This window comes from Gordionus sp. m RMFG-2023, chromosome 1, assembly GCF_954871325.1.
Source record: "Gordionus sp. m RMFG-2023 chromosome 1, tfGorSpeb1-WG-v2, whole genome shotgun sequence".
Classification (NCBI taxonomy): domain Eukaryota; kingdom Metazoa; phylum Nematomorpha; class Gordioida; order Chordodea; family Parachordodidae; genus Gordionus; species Gordionus sp. m RMFG-2023.
This window is the reverse complement of record NC_088775.1, coordinates 80836616-80858138: the sequence shown is the minus strand read 5'-3', so window position 1 is coordinate 80858138 and position 21523 is coordinate 80836616. Positions and strand designations below refer to the sequence as shown.

At 25.1% G+C, this 21523-nt stretch overlaps 2 protein-coding genes across 8 annotated transcripts in view; one reads left to right on the top strand and one right to left on the bottom strand.

The window, feature by feature from the left end:
* The window catches only part of LOC135922127 (heterogeneous nuclear ribonucleoprotein A1-like), a 38992-nt gene extending 19970 nt beyond the window's left edge, over positions 1 to 19022 (bottom strand). For 6 of the 7 annotated variants that reach the window (XR_010570745.1, XR_010570747.1, XR_010570746.1 and 3 more), the window contains exons 1-8: positions 18956 to 19022; positions 18635 to 18901; positions 18380 to 18593; positions 18227 to 18334; positions 18151 to 18180; positions 17935 to 18108; positions 17763 to 17888; positions 17639 to 17712 (exon numbers count right to left, since the gene is read on the bottom strand). Coding sequence is in view for 2 of the 7 variants with exons in the window: in XM_065456546.1 (XP_065312618.1) it covers positions 17663 to 17712; positions 17763 to 17888; positions 17935 to 18108; positions 18151 to 18180; positions 18227 to 18334; positions 18380 to 18593; positions 18635 to 18901; positions 18956 to 18976 (990 nt within the window). In the remaining 5 variants the exon portion in view is untranslated. Of the gene's footprint in view, positions 1 to 17188; positions 17553 to 17638; positions 17713 to 17762; positions 17889 to 17934; positions 18109 to 18150; positions 18181 to 18226; positions 18335 to 18379; positions 18594 to 18634; positions 18902 to 18955 lie in introns of those variants that run through there. The other variant, XM_065456544.1, reaches the window with a different exon arrangement.
* Positions 3537 to 9389, top strand: LOC135930795 (uncharacterized). Its single transcript, XM_065467582.1, has 4 exons — positions 3537 to 4652; positions 4695 to 4787; positions 6096 to 6302; positions 9189 to 9389. Exons 1-4 carry the CDS (start codon positions 3537 to 3539, stop codon positions 9387 to 9389), a joined length of 1617 nt encoding a protein of 538 aa, XP_065323654.1.
* Positions 19023 to 21523: the final 2501 nt, after the last annotated feature.

Below are 21523 nucleotides of genomic sequence, written 5' to 3'. Positions count from 1 at the left end.
AGATCTACTTAAAGATTAATATCATATCGTAATTAAAACTAATAGACTTTCACTCAAGCAATATTTCAAATTTGATAAATATTTGTGTTTTAGAGCATTTGAGCTATAGGTTGGCATAACCGAGTCCATAAGCAAGGCAAAAATATTTTTGGGATAGACAATTTGCAAAATATCTCGAAAACTAATGAAAATATTTTCAAAGTTGAAAAATTAAAGTCGATTTTCTTTATAAAATTTTACAGTACAATTTCTACAAAATATATTTCAAAGTACAGGTAAAAATAATTATGGGCAGGGCCGAAAAATCAGATACAAAAAAATTTCCACAAACAGGTCCGGACACCCTTGCATAAAAAAATTGATGGGTTATAAAATATGAGGTATTTTTTAATAGCGAATTGAATAATTTGAAAACGTGCTATTCTAGCTTCAGATAAATTTAAATTAAATACCAAATTAAGAAGTTCTTTAAAAAGGGCTAGTAATTTATTAAATAACAAAAATGTTCGTCTTTAAGAATTTACCATGTAAAAAAACTATATTTATTGAAAAATATTTTGACAGATAAAGTAAAAAATTTGTTTCTTTATAAAATTTTTATTGTTAAAAAATATAATTATTTTTAGTAGAAAGTAGTTATTGCAGTAAGGGAAAAATTTTCACCATTAGTGATATGGTTTGGCATTACATCTTATATAAAAAATATTAAATCACCTGTAAAAATAAGTTTGATATATATTTTAAAATCAGGGTTGAGAACCCGAAGCCTTGACGGAATTTTTTTTTAAAATTTATGGTTCAGGTTCTAAGCATTTTTTTAATTTTTATTTTTAAACTTTTATTTTAAAAATATGTTAATTGTAATATAATATAAAAACATTTAATTTAATTTTAAACAATTGTTTTCTTATTTAAAAAAAACATTTTTTGATCATTTTTTCAAATTTGATATTCAATTAAACAACTAAACATTATAACAACCGATAATGGTGCGAATTTAATCAAAACCAGATGTTGAAAGATTTAACTCCAAATGTTTATAGCATTCGATGTGCACAACACACATTAGAGATAATCGTTAATAATTTTAGAGACAAGTTATGCAAAATCAATTATTGACCCGAGAAAGGCAAGTGGTAAAATTTTTAAAAACTACAACGATCGTTAGAATCTTGAAATTACTGAAATAACCTAAGGCAAAAATTGATTGTACAAGATGGCCATCATTTTACGATATCCTGGATCGATTGTTAAAATTGAAAGATTTTTGTTTGGACTTTGTTACAACATCGTAGGTTATTTTATAGGAAATAAAATGGGATTCAATGGCTATCATAGCTGAAGTTTCGGAACAAATTAAGATGACAACCTTGCAGAATTGGAAAAAATAGACAATAATATTTCGAATGAGATAATAGGGCATATGAGAAAGGATACTTATTTAAATAATAATATTCTTTATGCATCACTACATTTAGACCACAGATATCAAATCCTCTAACCATTGATCAGGAAGAGGTTGCTAGAGCTCATTTAACGGAATTACGGGGAAAACATATATTATTGAATGCATCAACATTAATTTCAGCTATAAATGATCTTGATGATTTTAAAAAATTGCTATTAGCAAAAGAAAAAAATAAATTTATTAACACACATCAAAGTGAACAGATTCAAATGGTCTTATTATTATAAATTTTTATACACATTAAAAGAATTAATAAGGATACAAATATCTAGACTTTTTGGAAAAGAATAGCTTAATTTATCAGAATTATACACGTTGGCAAAAATTGTTCTAGGTGTCCTAGCAATACAAATATATATTATATTAAACATTACTAGGTTAATTTGAACGATCATTCTCATTATTAAAATTTTTATTGTAGGACCTAAGTGGAAGTCTTAATGGCGATATTTTAGATGATATAATTCGCTAAATAAAATTTTTAAAATAGAAATATAAAATATTTAATTTTATTGCAGTATTATATATATTATGTATATGATGATAAATTATTTTTATGTCAATATTAATTAAAATAAATTTTTAAAAAAAATGATGTTTTGGTAATTTAATTAAATTTTATAAGTCATCATTTTTCTGGTCACCCTGAGTCCGAGCCGTGTTTAGAGATTTTACACTAAACCCAAGCCTGAATTTATTTTTAGGAGGGCTCACAGCCGTTGAAAATAATTAAGTCTTATAATACTATTTTGAGCTTTATTGTAATTTATAAATTAAGTAGTGCGATATTTTTCCATAAAATGTTTCATTTTTTAAATTAATGTGGTACTTTTAAAAAGTGATATGAATTATCTCACAAAAGGCTTCAATTTGTAGGTAATATGCTTTAGTAATACTCAGAAATGGTTTTAAATATTGGAGCTAATAAGTTGATAAATTGCAAGAAAAAAAAAATTCACCTAAATCCTTAGCACCTTGCATCATTAATAATTAGCCAATTTTTAATCTATAGATATTAAATTATAAGTAATGCTGTAAAGTAACGGTGTTACAATTTGAGGAAAATATGCTATTTGATTTAAAAGGTAACTGTCCTAGTTTGTAATAGTTATTGTTGATATTTAATTTAATAATTAAAATGTCAATCAAAAAATCATTTTTATTTTATTTTGTTAAAAAAATCCCTTATGTGTTTTATGATATAAATTATGGGAACATATTTTCTTCGATTAACAAAACAAGACATATTTTTTTCGTTATGACTTTTGTTTTTATTGATAAAAGCAGGGATGTGAACCCGGACCCGGACCCTGAACCCTCGTATTTTGGCTGAACCCGAACCCTTTTAAAAAGTGGAGGGTTCAAGGGTTCAGGGTAAAAATTTTAACATATAAATTTTTTTTTAAATAATGTAAAAATATTATTTTTAAAAATAATATAAAATTTTTATAATTTTATTAATTTTAAAAATAATATAAAATTTTTATAATTTTATTAATTTTAAAAATAATATAAAATTTTATAATTTTATTAATTTTTTTCGTGAAATCATTTATTTTATATTCGCGCTTTTCTTTTGATTTTCTTCCTGGACTTCATTTCATTTTATTTAGAGATTGATACCATAAATTATTTTCTAGTGTAAGTAATAATATTTTATTATGTAAATTTATTAATATGCTTTTTGCCTAAAAAAAAGCATTCATATTCAAATGTCTGAGGAGAATTTGATGAATGCTTTAGTTGAGCTTGTTACAATAAATGGAAGACCTTTCAATATTCTTGAGGATTCCGGTTTAAAAAAAATTATTGATCCTATTAGTAAGGCAATTGGAACATCAATTAACCGTTTTAAAATTAAGGGCTTAGTGGTTGATGAATCGAAAAAAATACAAGCAAAAATTATAAAAGAAACAAAAAACAAATTAATTTCATTAAAAATAGATTCCGCCCAAAGATTAGGGAGAAATATTTTAGGAATAAATATACAATATATTAAAGGAAATAATATAACCTTAAGAAATTTAGCAATGAGGGAGAAAGTTCAACTTCTGAAAATATAAAAAGAATGATAATAGAAACTTTAAATAAATTCCATATTCCTTTAAGAAACGTTTATACCATTACTACGGATAATGGTGCTAATCTAGTCAAATCTATTAAATTATTAAATGAATGTTCATTGGACGAAATGGATGATATAGATATAAATAATGATGATAATAATTTTGAGGACATAAGTGAATTTGACATACCGGAGATAATAAAAGATTTTTCCACGAAGATATACTGTATCAGATGTGCAGCCCACACACTACAATTAGCTATTAATGATTCCCTCAAAAATAATATCTTTAAAACTATAATTGACAAAGCAAGGGATGTTGCTAAATATTTAAGAACTCCTACAATTGTACGAATATTAAAATCCATGAAAAGGCAAATGGCAATATTAGATTGCACAACCCGTTGGTCCTCTATCTGTATGATGCTAGAGCGATTAATAAGTTTAAAAGCTTTCTGTGATGATTTTATTATAGGATCATGTGAAATCATTTTGTCAGAGGATGATTGGAATCAAATCAAAGACCTTACTAGGGTGTTGGTTCCTTTGAAAATTACTACATTACGATTGCAGTCAGAACAGTTGTGTTTATCCGATTTTTATGGCATATGGGTGAGATGTCGATTAGAATTAGAAAAATTTACAAGTTCCTTTTCTTACGAAATATTAGAAAACATGAAAATACGAGAGCAACAATATTTGAAAAATAGTGTTATGTATGCCTCAATATATTTAAATCCTCGATATCAAGTTCTATTAAGTATTGAACAAAAGCAAATGGCAATAGACCATCTCGACGATTTATGGCATAACCATAACTCTATTATTAACAATACATTGGAGGCTTCAACATCTAATGGTTGTAGCGATAGTAATGATGATAGTAATATTGACGATCTCGAAATTTTATTATTAGATAGAGAAAAAAAAATAAAATTATCATCAGGATCAGATAGAAAGGTGAAAAAAATATCGATTGTATCTTTAATTGAAAAATTCTCAGAAGTTATAAGAAATAAAAGGGATAAAAATATTTTAACATTCTGGGAGGAAAATTCTCTAATATATCCTGAATTGTATACCTTGTCTAGATTCGTCATGGCTGTACCGGCGACACAGGTACAATAATTTATATATTATAAAGATAACTATCTATTTTAGGTCAGCGTAGAACGCGGATTTTCTTCTTTGAAATACATATTGTCTAATTTACGTGGAAATCTCAAGGATGATATTTTAGAAGATATTATGATCGTTCGATTGAATAAAATATTTAAAATTTAAATTATTTCATTTTGAATTATGAATGTGTATATATATTGAAGTATAATAAAAATGAATGAAAAAAAAGTGCCTCTATGCCCCGTAAAGATGTAGGGCAATTTTGGCCTAAATCAAAGAAACCATGGGAACGTATCCATATTGATTTCTTACTCTGTCGTTTCCTGCCGTATTGATTATTTTGATAATAGATAGATTGGTGCATTGAATTAGAGAATATTATTATATCCAATTTTATATAATCAAATGATCTCAAAATCCTTTGTATCTGTTATATATGTATTTTTTTTTATTAGTCGTAAAAATTAAATTTTTTAAAGTCATCGTTGAATATTTTATTATTGTTTGATTATTAATAAATTTATAATTTTTTTTACCAATTCATCGTTGTAAGGAGTAATATTATTTTTTTTTATTATTAATAAATTTTTATTTGAATAATTTTAGAAATTATATAAACCCTAAAAAAGGAGAAAAAAAAACACAATTAATCTTTTTTTTTAATTATTTTTTTTAAAAAAAATATAAAACTTCTTGTATTGATTTGTGAAGATAAATAAAATCGCGGAAAACTTCAAACAATGAGAAAAATAATTTTAGATAAAAAAACATATTTTTTAGTGGTAGATTCGTATTCTAAGTGGATAGTGTCAAAAAAGACGAAATTACAAAAATCAAAAAAACAGAAATGTAAATGACAAACTAGAGAACAAATAAAAAGACCTAGGCAATGATCTAAATATAGAAATCATTTATTCAAATCACTAAAATCATAAATATAATAAAATCTTCATCTTTATTAGTAATTCAACAAAAAAAATTACAATTAATTTCAAAAAAAATATTAATAATCATTTTCATAAAAAATTAATTATATTCTAAAAAAAATCACTTTTTTTCAAAAACGATAAAAAAATATATCATTTAAAATGATTGACATTTAAACTATATTAAAAAAAAGTATCATTTATGACAGATAGAATATGCAGAAGTACATGGATATATAACAAAAATTGTTGTTAAAAAATTAAGAGAATTATATGCCCGGTTCGGGTTACCTGATACAATAGTATCGAGGTCTAAACTTCATCAGTGAGGATTTTAAACAGTTTTGTGTTGAGTCACAGACAAAACACATTCTTGCTCCACCATATCATCCCAGCTCTATTAGACAAGCTGAGAGGATGGTAGCCATTGTTAAAAATTGGATTAAAAAGGCTGGAACCCACAAAGATGAGGCTTACATGTCTCAATTATATTACCTCAATTTTCGAAATAAAGAGGGCAACACCTGTGGAATTATTCTTAGGGAGAACCAAAGTGCCCTTAGATTGTTTAAAGCAAAAAGTTACTATGAATATTTTACCCTTAGATATTATACCTATAAAGTTTCCAGTGGGACAAAAGGTTTGGACCAGATTGTTTGATAGTAAACATAAAAAATGGGGAGGACAAATATTAAAAAATTGTGGACACAAATTAAGTCAGGTAACTCTAGAGAATGATGTTATAATGGTAAGACACAATTATAAAATATCAAAGATGTTTAAAAAGTTAGTTAATTAATGGTAAGTAAAATATTTAAAATTAAACCCTTGAAACATATACTATTTTCAAAACTAAATATCTTTTAAAGAAAGTTAATTAATAGTAAGTAAGAGATTTAAACTTAAACCCTCAAAACATACACTATTTTCAAAGCTAAATATCTTTATTCAATTTATATAAAGAAATTGATTGCAAAAAAATTAATCCAATAAAACAAATTAATTATCAAAAAATTAATTTACATAATCCAGAAAAATTAATATTTTCATAAAAAAATTAATCATGATCTATTATCATATATTATAATTACATATTCTTCAAATATAAAAAAAATGACGATCTTTTATCAATAAAAACAAAACTCAAAACGAAAAAATATGTCTTGTTTTGTTAATCGAAGAAAATATGTTCCCATCATTTATATCATAAAACACATAAGGGATTTTTTTAACAAAATAAAATAAAAATGATTTTTTGATTGACATTTTAATTATTAAATTAAATATCAAAAATAACTATTACAAACTAGGACATGTCACCCCTTTATGGGCCAGTGACATACCCTAATGAAATTTAAATATACAAATACTTATAATAATTATTATAATATTCATATTAACAAAATAATTAAAAGATTTTCTTTAATTTTGGATATTTGAGGTACACGGTTCTTCGTCTTAGCCATCGAGTATCAATTTTTCTCAGGCCTAAATTTGTTGGTCAATGGGAGAAATGTAGGTTTTCCGCTCTTGATCCATATCTTAGGTTGATCTTTGGGTATTTAGGTTTGTTGCATTCTTCCTTTCATCTGGCTTATCTTGTTCCATTTTTTTGTCAGGATATCAATCCTTCTTTTGTTCATCAGACGTCCCATTTTGTTTCCTTGACCCATAACCATTGAACAATTCTTGAGAAAGTTTTTATTGCCATTATCCTTTTTCGTACTTTTTTTGTAAAACTAAGCGCTAGAAGGACATTGTTGAATCAGATGATCCTCAGAATTGCATCTAAAGCATCGTCTTTTACGCACCTCGGTAACATTATTCATGTGGGGCATTCCTTCTATAGAATTGGAGGTATCAAACCGCATACCCATGTCTTTTGGAATAATAGTTATCTGTATAAAGTGGTTCTTGAAGTTGATTAATTGGGATTGGGTCTTCATAATAAGATAGGAGAATTTAATATAAATTAACAAAATATTTCTACAAAAAAAAATATTATTAATTTTATTTTAAATTCACCACTTTTATACTAAAATTAAGAATTAAACATATTGTACCCAACATGGTAAAAATTATTAACTTTAATTTTAAAACAAAAAACTTTAAATATGATATATTTACAATAAATACTTTAACTTAATGTACCAACATGGTAAAAATTATTAATTTTAATTTCAAAAACCTTTCAATATGATACATTTATAATAAATACTATAACTTAATGTACCAACATGGTAAAAAATTACTAATAATTTCAAAAACCAAACCACCTTTCAATATGACCTAATATAACTATTTATCTCAAAACACATATTTCTTTTCTTTAAAAAAAAATTTTATCACCACATTTCAATATTCTATTAAATTAATTAATAAGATACACAAAAAAATTCATAATCAACGACAAGGTCAACAAGTCATTAATGTCCCCTTTTATTTAAGTTTTTATTTATTTTATTTTTTTTACATATTTTTTAAAAAAAATTTTATACATTGTTCAACAATGTCTCTTTGTACTAACAAAAAAAATTTTTTTTATCTACAATCATAAATAATTCATTTTATCCGTGGTAAACACAATTTACATTTTTTTATAACTTATTTTTAACAAATAACAAATATATATTTCAAATCTCTTTTATCCATACCATAAACCGTCATTTTATTATCAGTGGTATAGAAAAAATCTTTTAACCCCACATGTTTTTATTAAATTTTTGATATCCTTTTGATTTGATACTTATCAAACCACATCAATCAGATAAAAAATGGGGTATTATTAATTCCAAACACCAATACTTAAATAATAGGGTTTAAGGATACCCAGTATCAGAATATTTTACCTATATATAAAGGTTTAAGAATACCTTCGTTACAATAATACTTCTCAAATCATTTTCTATATATATAAGAGTTTAAGAATACCCTTGTTAACATACCAGCCCCTCTAACCCCCTTGTTAGATGCATCCACTGCCAAGATTATTTCCAAATCATTGTTAAAACAAACTAAAATCGGTTCCTAGCCAATTTTTTCTTTTAAAATATCAAAGGCCTTTTTTTGTTCCATTTTCCACTCAAAATGAACGCCTTTTTTAATAGGTTATACAACGGAGATACCACTTCTGCAAAATTCTCCACGAAACGATGATAATAATTTATCATACCTAAAAATGGTTGTAACTCCGTTTTATTGTTTGGCGAATTCATATTTTTTAAATTTTTATCAAGAGGTTTCACCTCCATTCCATTAATTTGATGTCCTAAATAGGTAACTTCTGTTACCCCAAGGACACTTTTTTCTTTACTGGCCCTTAGACTTTCATCACTAATTCGCTTGAGTGTTTTGGTTTTTGAAATTAACATTAATAATTTTTACCATGTTGGTACATTAAGTTAAAGTATTTATTGTAAATATATCATATTGAAAGTGTTGTTTTTTTGTTTTAAAATTAAAGTTAATAATTTTTACCATGTTGGGTACAATATGTTTAATTCTTGATTTTAGTATAAAAGTGGTGAATTTATAATAAAATTAATAATATTTTTTTTTGTATAAATATTTTGTAATTTAAATTAAATTCTCCTATCTTATTATGAAGACCCAATCCCAATTAATCAGCTTCAAGAACCACTTTGTGCAGATAACTATTATTCCAAAAGACATGGGAATGCGGTTTGATACCTCCAATTCTATAGAAGGAATGCCCCACATGAATAATGTTACCGAGGTGCGTAAAAGACGATGCTTTAGATGCAATTCTGAGGATCATCTGATTCAACAATGTCCTTCTAGCGCTTAGTTTTACAAAAAAAGTACGAAAAAGGATAATGGCAATAAAAACTTTCTCAAGAATTGTTCAATGGTTATGGGTCAAGGAAACAAAATGGAACGTCTGATGAACAAAAGAAGGACTGATATCCTAACAAAAAATATGGAACAAGATAAGCCAGATTAAAGGAAGAATGCAACAAACCTAAATACCCAAAGATCATCCCAAGATATGGATCAAGAGCAGAAAACCTACATTTCTCCGATTGATTAACAAATTCAGGTCTGGAAAAAATTGATGCTCGATGGCGAAGACGAAGAACCGGGTACCTCAAATATCCAAAATTAAAGAAAATCTTTTAATTATTTTGTTAATATGAATATTAATAATTATTATAAGTATTTGTATATTTAAATTTCATTAGGGTATGTCACTGGTCCATAAAGGGGTGACATGTCCTAGTTTGTAATAGTTATTGTTGATATTAATTTAATAAATAAAATGTCAATCAAAAAATCATTTTTATTTTATTTTGTTAAAAAAATCCAGAGTTGTTAAAGTAGCGCGCTACTTAGCGCGCTATCTTTTTTGGTAGCTATAGCTAATAGCCACTACTTTTTTTAAATTATTTAATTTTTTAGCGCGCTACTTTTTTTAAAAGTAGCGAAGTAGAGCGCTACTTTTTTTAAAAAATATAATGAATGTAAGTATAAACATGAAAATTTAAATATAATATCATAATTAATTATAATTTTTATAATTTATTATTTAATTTTGAAATTTAAATATATTTTCAATTTTTAATTTATATTTTCAATCTGTGTTAATAATCTAAAATGGCATCGTCCATGGATATCCTTATCCTTGAAAGTGATTCAGATATGGAAGATTCAATGGAAGAAAATGTACTTAATAGCTCTAATAACGTTTTTCCATTCCCTAAATTTGAAAAATTTTTTAAAATAAATATTAAAACAAAATCTGGATTCAAATTCCTGTGCTTAAAATGTAAAAAAAATATATCATCAAATCAATCGAGTAGCTATAACCTGAAGAAACACCTAAAGGTAAATTGTTATTTTTACATTATAATATTATTTATTTTATTAGACTGTTCACGCCAATTGCTATAAGGAAATAGAGAAACATATAAAAAATGTTGGTATAGGAGAATCTTCATTCAAAAAGACAAATACTATCCAAACCAAATTAACTGATAATAAACATGCCAATATTTCACAAAAATTGGCTGATAAAGTTATTGTTGATTTTATTATTGACACAGTTCAGCCAGTGTCTTTGGTTGATAATCCATCATTTACTCTGATGATTAAAACTTTATCCCCTGGCACAACAGGACATTTTATAAATGTCAAACTTTATGGAATAAGCAGAACAAATCTCCTAAAAGTTCTGACATGTTTAAAAAAAAATTAGGGAGGTATTTATTAACCCCTAATCGTACAAGATGGAATTCTGTTTACCAAGCAATAAAACTAATTGCTTTTTTCTGAAGGAAAGAAGATTAGAGATTAATTATCTCTGTGATCTTGCTGAAATTGAATATATTAACGATGAAGAGCATACTTTTATAAAAGAGTATACAGAAGTAATTCTAACTAATAATGATTCATTTCTATATCATTTTAATTTTTTAGGTTATGCAATATGTTGCTGTTTCCCTTGAAATTTTGGAAGGTGAAGATAATATGGAGATGGGGTATTATGTTCCCACTTTAAGTATCCTAAATACCAAATTAAAGAGATTGAATAATCTAATCTTATGCCAGCCCCTAGTAGACTCTCTGTTAAAAGGCATTGAGAGAAGGTAAATAAAATTTATATTGTTTTGATTTTTACTGAAGATTTATTCTAACTTAATGTTTAAAGCTAAAAAATTTATATAATTTTATGATTAAGATATATTTAAAATACTCTATTTTTGTAACTTTTAGATTCCCAAACTTATACAATGATGACAATGTCTTAGCGGCAATGGTTCATCCAAAGTTTAAACTAAACTGGCCATATATAAATTCCGATGATGCCAAACATCAACGCGATAGGATAATGGCGAAGCTGAATAATCTTACTCCAACAAACATAGATTGCCGAGTATCTACCACGAAGAAATCCTCAAATAATTTTTTTGAAATTAAAGAAGATTTAATAGAAAATCCAATTGATCTTTTTTTTCAATCAAAAAATATTGAAATGAATATTTTTGATAATTTTTAATATATTAAAAATTTATATATAAAATTTAATACCCCCTTGCCCTCAAGTGCTAGTGTCGAGAGATTATTTAAAAGCAAAGCTTATACTTTCTGATCGTCGCTCTAGACTTGGGGATGATAATATTGAAATGATATTATTATTAAAATGCAACAAATTAAAATAAATATTTATTTATATTGCTTATTTTTTTATAATCTAAACTAATATATTTTTATATTTATAAATGTTGATTTTTATATATTATTTATTATACATTTACATTATAAGCAAAAAAAAAATAAAAAAAACTAAATTTTTTTTTATAAAAAGTAGCTTAAAAGTGCGCTACTTTTTTTGACAAATAGCGAAAGCGGTAGCGCGCTACTTTTTTTGACAAATAGCTATTACGGTAGCGCGCTACTTTTAAAAATAGCGTTTAACAACTCTGAAAAAATCCCTTATGTGTTTATGATAAAAATTATGGGAACATATTTTCTTCGATTAACAAAACAAGACATATTTTTTTCGTCTTGTTTTTATTGATAAAAGATCGTCATTTTTTTATATTTGAAGAATATGTAATTATTTTATATATGATGATAATAGATCATAATTAATTTTATTTATGAAAATATTAATTTTTCTGGATGGGAATTAATTTTTTTTGATATAATTAATTTGTTTTATTGGATTAATTTTTTTGCAATCAATTTTTTATATAAATTGAATAAAGATATTTAGCTTTGAAAATAGTGTATGTTTCAAGGGTTTAAGTTTTATTATTTTACTTACCATTAATTAACTAAGTTTTTTAACACCATTGATATTTTATAGTAACAGTAATGTCTCTTTTTTGTATGAGTCGGGAACTGGTATAAATTTAATATTTTATTTAAAGAAAAATAGTTAAAAATATATTGGAATAATTAATTTTTTATTACCGTAAAATTTTTTTTTATATTTATCATGAAGAAAATGTATTCTGTGAGGAAGAATGCTAATCATCAGAGGCAATAAAATTAATAAGACACTTGATTTGGCTTAAGAATGGCTATTGTCAAAGATTGAAGTATTCATAAAGCTTCCCCAAATTTTTCCTGTCTGAAGATCAAAATCTTTAAGAAATTTTTTATTAAATCACCATAAATTGTTAGAGATGATTGGTATGAAAATATAATTTGATGAAACAATATATTTATAAATTATTAAATTTGTGAATTGCAACTTTGCTAATATTGGAAGAGGAGTTAGTGTTTAGGCATGAGAAATCCCATATTAGGAATATTACCTGCAACTGCGGTATTCATGACTCCACTGTCGGGAAAGTGGTTAGAGGGTTCTAATGAGGTGGGAAAGCCTGCTGATCTTAATGCACGAATTATGATTTGATTTCATTTTATGTTTTGGTTGTTGATCAAAATTGGAATACATAAGGCCATACTGTCTTAAGCATGATTGGTTCATCTATATGATAATGAGATGTTTATGAGCCTAGTTGAGCTCGTCCTTGATTATTTTATTTATATATTTGATGTTGAATTTCAGTTAAGAATAATATTGATTCAATCAAGGTATGTTAATTTATAAATATGTCAATATGATTTAAATTTGTTTTAGCCCCAGCATGAAACGTTATACAAATCAGATTTGGCTTCTTTATAAATAAGCTAACATATATTAAATTCTGATAAAGATTTTTGTGAAGATGATTTGAGAAATGCTAGAATTATAATTTTTATTTATTAAATACACAACATCCCATCCTCAGCAGTAGTTGAACATGTTTAGTTCAGGGAAATCTGTGTTGAGCACTCTTGTTTATGTGATCACAATTTTGAAAACAACTTATTTTTATTATTTAGAGAAAAAAAATAAATAAAAAATTTATATATTTAAAATTTTTAAATAGTGAATAACGTTCCTTTTCACAAAGTAATAATACATTCCATTTTTGAAGTAATCATACTTAATGTGTATTAAAGATGTTGCTACCATCAAGATTTATGGTTGTTGAAAATCTGCATCGTTTTAAAAAATCTCAATCCTCCAAATAGAAAGAAACCCTAACCAAAACAACAAAATTTTTAAAAACCAAATCAGTATCATTTACCATACCTACCTAAGCTATTAAAAATATTTGTTTAGAAAAATTCTAAAAATGTAAGTTAACCAGTTTGATTATTTTGTTTAAGACTTTTAAAGATAATTAATTATGAGCTTTACTGATTTTAGATATTATTTGACTGCAAGCTATCCATGTTACTCTTAATATAGGTATAATTTTATAGAAGTGAATATTTCGTGTATGTCTAAATATAAATTTAAGTCAATAATGATAAAATTTAAAAAAATATGCTTTCCTTATATAATTTTAATAAACTTATATGTGATAGTTCAAACTGAATAATTATTATTTATCGAACCTGAAATGATATTTATGTGAAAAGATATTCAACACAATTAAATCCCTGTCAGAAACCTAAGAAAGATGAATATTTTTAAAAATGTTGTGATTCATATTAGAGAAGCTATTTAATTAATAATTTTCTATTGTTTATTAACAGATCAGAAATACGTTAAATCTAAAAAACAGAATATCTTCATAAAAATATATAGATTAAGCATTTAGTCCTGATTCCAAAACTGCAATTTTAGATGAAATGTTCATAAAAAGTTAAGCAATAAAAGTTTCAGAAATTTAAATAATCAAATTTTAAAAGTATTTCACAAAATTTGGAGAAGAGCACAAGAATTAGTAAAAAATTATAAGAAATAAATATTTTATTAGATTAAGAAATCGGAATTTTGGTTGCAATTCAAATTATTTAAAACACAATGTTATTTTAAGATATCTCATATATAATGGAGCAAATAAAAAATCCTACAAATTATAACAAAGTTATTGATATTTGGAAAAAAAATGTTGGTTCAGTTAACAACTTATCATTTAATTTAAAAAAATCTATACTTAATAATGGACCCTTTGCTTAAGATAGTATTTGGGTTGACAAATCGGTCAAAGGTTTTATACTTAAAAACGAATTAAATTTTGCATAATGGTTATATAGCGCATAGCAATAATTAAAAAAATTTTAAAGCAGCTAAATAGATCCAAAACAATAGGCTCAGCGAATACAGGTTGGTTTAGTAGATATTAAATTCTATTAAAGCAAATATAAAAACTTTTCAGTGCTAATGTATTTAAAATAAAACAAAACTAAGTGATTATAAGCTAGATACTTTGGGATAATGAAAATCACTAGATATGTTTATTTGTAAGAAATTTAAATTTAAGAAACTAGGAAATTTTTTTTTTCATATTTTGGAGCAAAACTTTACACTAGTTCTTTTCTTCTTAGAACAATATTAAGAATTAACAGACTATAAAATTTATGAATGAGAAAAAAATATGGGTCAATATATAATTTTTATATCTAGAATACATTATAATACCATAATTAGATTATCTAAAATAAAATAGATTTCTTTCAATTTCAAATATTGCTTTAAAGCTAAGCTTAAAATTTTAATTCCAAGTTCAGCCCAAAAATTTATATTTTAACCACAAACCTTGGCCTAAATTATTTCTTTTAACCCCTAGAGAAATATTTATTATTAAGGTTAAATAAAAGAAAATCTAATGCTTTCTCCTAATCTAAAAGAAATTCCAATTATCATAATAAAAGAAGCAAAAACATAATTTTCTAAAAAAATATTTTTGAACCTATTCCACTTTAAAAATTAAGCCTAAGCCCAGTTTGATTAAATTTTTTTAGGCTTGAATCTAACCTATAGGATTTTAATCCAAAATTCACATTCATAATTAAATGAGTAACCAGAAATTGGTTTAAGGTTAAAAGTAGAGAATAGAACTACCTTAAAGATACCCATTTTGAAGTCACTTTTATATATTATTAATTTTAGAAAAAATTCATTTAAAGATTAGAGTTAATGTTTTCTGGATGTTGATATTTAAATTAAGGTGAAAAATTGTAGTTAACCAAACATCATAAAATAGCCTAGCTATTAAAGGATAATGATTATAATTATGGGAAAAAACAAATATTATTGATTTTTTTTTAAAACCTATATTTCATAACTCTTAATTTCCCATATTTTTTCAATTAAATTTATTGCAATTAGTTCCTATGTTTTGCAACAGTACAAATATTTTGTAAACAATCCCAATATAAAATCAGAAAATGTATTTCTAAAATAATATTAGATTATTTTATAAGCAAAACCAATAGCTAAGGTTGTTAATGAGCCTGATTCAGGTCAACAAAAAGAAAAGAAAGAAATAGACCCAAATTGGGCTTTTTAACAACCATACTAATAGCTGATCAATCAATCAAATAGTAATAAAATTGGTTTAACCCTATATTGCACATTTGATTATATCAAATTTCAAAATCCTATAAAACTTTTATTACCTTAAATCCATTTTATCTTTAAAGCATATTTAAAAAGTGTGATTATAGATGTCTATTAAAATATATTCTAAAATTATTTTTAAAGTTTATCAGTCAGTCAATAAACAGATTATATCTAAAATTAGAGCCTTATTTAATTATTGTTAATTATTAAATTTTAAGGTACACTCAGTGGCAAATCACAACAGCATAAATCTTAGATTGATTAAATGGTATAATAATTTCCCTGTTCATCTCCTGAGCACTGATAGAAAAAGAACTCTTTAAATAAATGTAAAAACCCCACATTATTGTCATACAACAAATATGGGAGGTGTGGATCTAATAGATTCATCATTAGCACTATAAAGAATATATATAAAAGTAATAAATACCTAAAATTTGGATTTTTATAACTTTAATGGATAATGTGCATTTGAACAAATATTTCAAAATGTAAAACAAAAAAAATTAAAATCTTTTACTAGGGATAAGGAATCATTTTGGTTATTTAACTTTACTAAGTTATAAAAAGGTCCATATGTAATAAAGTTAAAAGCAAAACCAATATTATTCATAAAATAATTAATACACCTTATATTTTTAGATTTATGTACTTATTGGCTTAGTGGATAACACTAAAAATATTTAGTTATATGTCTAATTTACTTTGTGATATATTTTTGTTTTACTTTTATTACAAAATAAATTTTGATCTCTTATATACCTAATATATATATACAATATTTTATATCTATGGAAATAGATTTATATCAATTTTTTATTTAGGATATTATAATTGAAGTCAAAGATATGGAGAATCAAATAATGCTGACACTGAAAACTTTTCAAAACAAGTACATCCAACTTACATATATGTTGTTTAATTTACACAATCAAAAGTTTTTATAATAATTTTTATTCTTCTTTGTAAGTTGAAAGGATAAGAAATAAAACTAATAGTAATGTACTATAAAGAAATGATTAAGTCAATAAAATAGTTTTAATTCAATACCAATACCAAAATATTGCAAGCCAGACCTAAAACTCCAATCAGGCAAAATCATTCAAGAATAAAACTAGTTTATATTAGAAATAGTAAGGTGATAAGAGTTTAGGCACTAGATACCAATAATTTTGTGCATTTAATAATTATTATAAAATTAAATCATCCCATCCTACCTAAAATTTAATTGGTTTTGTAGTCATATAATATATTATTGATAATTATTTATACAAATATTTATGAAAAATTTCTACATTTAAATAATAGAGGAAATAATTATATACATCCTATGTAATATTATAGTTAAAACATTGATACAAAATATCCTATGCATAATAAAATTTATGGGATAATACAGAGATCTAAATATCAATTTTTGATTCCTTTGTAACAATCATTATCCTATCTGTCATTAACAAATTTTCCTACTTCCTAATCAAATTTAACGATATTGAATGAGTTTGCAAATAATTGTGCTATAAAATCCTATGCAATCGTATTTATAAAGGCCATGGATGTAAGTTATAAAAATTATTCCCTAGTATTGTTGAAAAACACCTATAAGTATAAAATATATATTATATATATAATATAAGCTATTCTGAAATATAAGCTGAGCTTTAAAAAATTTTTTTTAAACTTACATGAATAAAAAGAGGATCAGAATTTTAAAAGCGGGATGAGTTAGAATTGTTTCCTTTATTACCACCAAAACCACCTTAATTTTTTATAAATCAAATTATAATAGCAAATAAAATTATTTATTACCTTTGTTCTTATATCCATTTCCTGTGTTATAAGGACGATTATTATTTTTCATATTGTTGTTGTTAAATCGTGGGTTTCTCATTGGTCCACCACCAAAACTATTGTCATAGTTAAAATTATCAAAACCTGTAATAAAATAATTGGGCATTAGCTTGATTCATAAATTAAATACCTCCCATTAAAGGCATAGGGTTATTTGGACCTTCACCTAATAAACCCATATTTCCCATACCCATCATCATAGGATTCATTGGTCCCATTCCATTCATAGGACCTCCCATATTAAAACCATTACCAAACATCATATTTTGAAAATTGTAATCAAAATCATCAAAAAAATTAGGTTCTGTTTATAAGTTTTATATAAAATCAAAAAATTAAAAATAACCATTTCTTTGTCTACGATTATTCATAGGCACTATTAAATAGTAATTATTCGTTGTTTTATAAAATATATTATATACTATTAGGAGCATTATTATTCTTTGAGAATGTCATTTTATTTCTTTCATCTTTGGACATAGCTTTATTTACAGCTAATTTAACATTATTAATTATATGGGGCTTATGTACTTATAAAAAGAAAAAATTAATTATAAAATTAACTTATATCTTACAAACAGCCTTGTCAACAGCATCATAATCATCAAAGGCAATAAAAGCAAAACCTCTTTTTTTGCCACTACTATCAAGTTTAATATCACATTCTAATATTTTTCCATATTGTGAAAAATGATTTTTTAAATCTTCAACTTCAATTGGTACACCATCTTTGACACCTCCAACATATAATTTAGTTGATGTTACTAACATCTCATTTTTCCCAGACTCCTTATTTAAAAAATAGAAACATATATTATCAACAAGTTTACTCCTCGTGGCACAGCTCTTTTAGGATCAACATCCCTTCCATCAATATTATGAGGTCTAGATTGCATAGCCTGATCAACACCTTCAGGTTCCTTATAGGTTATAAAACCAAATCCACGTGATTTTTTCGTTTGAGGATCCTTCATAACAATACAATCAATAACTTCACCCCATTGAGTATAAAACTCGCGCAATGTATCATCAGTTGTTGTAACACTTAATCCACCAATAAATATTTTACGATGACTTTCAGCTGCATCATATGCTGCCTAAAATAATATAATCATGAATTATCTAATTGAAATTTTAATAATTATCGTTACATGATTTGATTTGGAATTCATTTTGTTTTTAATTTGTGGAAAATGCAAATAATAATAAAATATAATTAACGAGGAAAGTATAATGTTAAATTTTTATATTAAATTATTAATTTTTTCGTATAATAGATTTATAAATATTTGCAATAAAATTTAAATATGGAATTTTATTATTTAAATATATATATATGCAAATGTATATTTTATCATAAAATACTCATATTTAATTTATAATTTAATACAGGCACAGCAATATTTAATCAAATTAAGGAAATCGGAGATATATCATGCCAAATAAAACACGTTTTCCCTCAGTTTATAACCAGAATCTCTTCTGTATTTTATCTGAATAACATTACTAATCCTTAAATAGCAAATTTTTATTTCTAAAAATCCATTTAGCATTTCGCTCTACTGTAAGGATAGTATTTCTTGCTAAGATTATCTATAAATTTATTAACGAGAGTATGAAATTCTCCTCAAAATAAATAATCTTCAGAAATTGATATCTCAATAATGTCATTGAAAAATTCTATTATTTTTATGATTTTTTTTAGGAAATCTAATTTTTGACCTTAATTTTGTGATTTTTAATTATATCTTTGAACATTTTTGTTTCAAACCCTGTTATTAACTAACCCAATCTATATCAAATGACTTCAAACTATGAAATATTCGTTTTTATTTATACCTAAATTTTTATAGGTACCAAGCCAATATTGTTGTTAAAAGGGCCCGACTAAGATTTTAGCTGAAACAATTTTATGTAGGCCTCGAGATTTGGCAAATAGATGTACAAATCTTTCCCATCTACAAGCGAATTCTTCAGGATTACATAAAATTATTTTGGCTTAAATTTCATAATCGAACCATTTTTAAAAATCCACCCAAATCGCGTCGTTTTACAAAACTAGATGCTCTAACCCCCTAAAAGAATTTAAGGCAAACTAAACCTACACCCTCCACTCATTTAGAGAGCAGAGGAGGTAGGTAGAGGTCTGCAATGAGTAGGTGCAGCGTCTACATGACAGAATTTTCGCTGGATGCAAACCCCCTTCAAAAATCTTTACCTACCCCCCCCCCCCCCACCCACCCCATCCCCCAAAAAGAAATACCCGTAGCCTCCGGCGGCGGTGTCTCATTATCATTATTTTCACCTATTAATTTATTGATACTCTTTCCAAAGAATTTATAAAGGATAACTTAAATTAATCTATCTCTACTACCAATTATCGATATTTTGTGAATATAAAGAATTATTTTTTAGATATTAAATTCATTTAAAACCTCCATTATTTACACTGAATTAATTATTATGGCATTATGAGCTTGCTGAAATATCTAAACCTTTTAAATTTCATTTAAAAGGATAGTTTATTTGGAAAATAATGTGTATGATTGTTGCAATATATAGATTTGAAAAATTTATTTTAATAGCTGGTTTGGATCTTTCTTTATTTTAATTAAATATATATGCAATATTATAAAATAAAACTATTATTTTCAATAATTTAAAGTTTGTTCGCCTGAAAAATATTAAAAATTCACTTGCAGACGCTATTCCATTATTATAAAATTATTATTTTTAACCTGTCAATGTTGAAAATATTCTAGAGAACCCGACCATACCAATACTAAGTATGGGCGGGCAAAAAACTTGCCCATTGTAAGCCTCTAGGGGTAGGTGCAATTAGTTCCCCAGTTTTAAAGAAGTGGGGGTAGGGGGGTAAGATAAATTTATTGGAGGTTATCAATTAAATTTTTAAATGATGCGGTAAAATATAATGGCATAAAAAATTATTTAATGATTTTATTATATACCTCTTAAAATACAATTATATTGCTAAACATAGACTATAACTATTATGCCTACAATCAGTCATTTATTTTTAAATAAAACGTATTTCTGGATAATTTTCATCTATCTTCTTAAATATAATTTAAAAGGATTAGACATTCAGCAAACTCATATTCATGCCAAACAATATATTATAATGCCATTGTAAATGAGGATTCTTTTAATTTTAATTCATGTTCTAATACTTTTACATTCACAATTTGATAGTTTATTGTAGTGTATAGATAATTTAAGTTTTTAAAATATATGAAGGGAATACAATTATAGTTCATAATGTAATTTTTTAGTGGCGCAGGAATAGGTTTTTGATGGGGAGTTTGCTTCCAGTGATTATCCAGTTATGCAGATGCTGATTTCGTTATAAAAAATATTATTGTGAAGAATTTTATTTATAAAACATACTTTTTGCGGCTATAACTTAATTTTTTTGTTCTTAAAAAATATTCTTTTGATTTCTAAGACTAATAATAGGTTTTATATTTATTTGAGTAGTTATTTATTTTTCTATCTTGACAATTTAGTTTATTATATATGAGAATTAATAAATGATTTTTAACAAATTGATATATGTTTTTATCTTTCTTTATAATTTTTTGACCAGCTAACATACAAAAAATCGTACGTATTTGGACAGGTTGATTCAAAGTCATACCAAATGATTAATAAAGGTAAAATATTATAACATACCGTTTTTCATTAATAAAATTATTTTT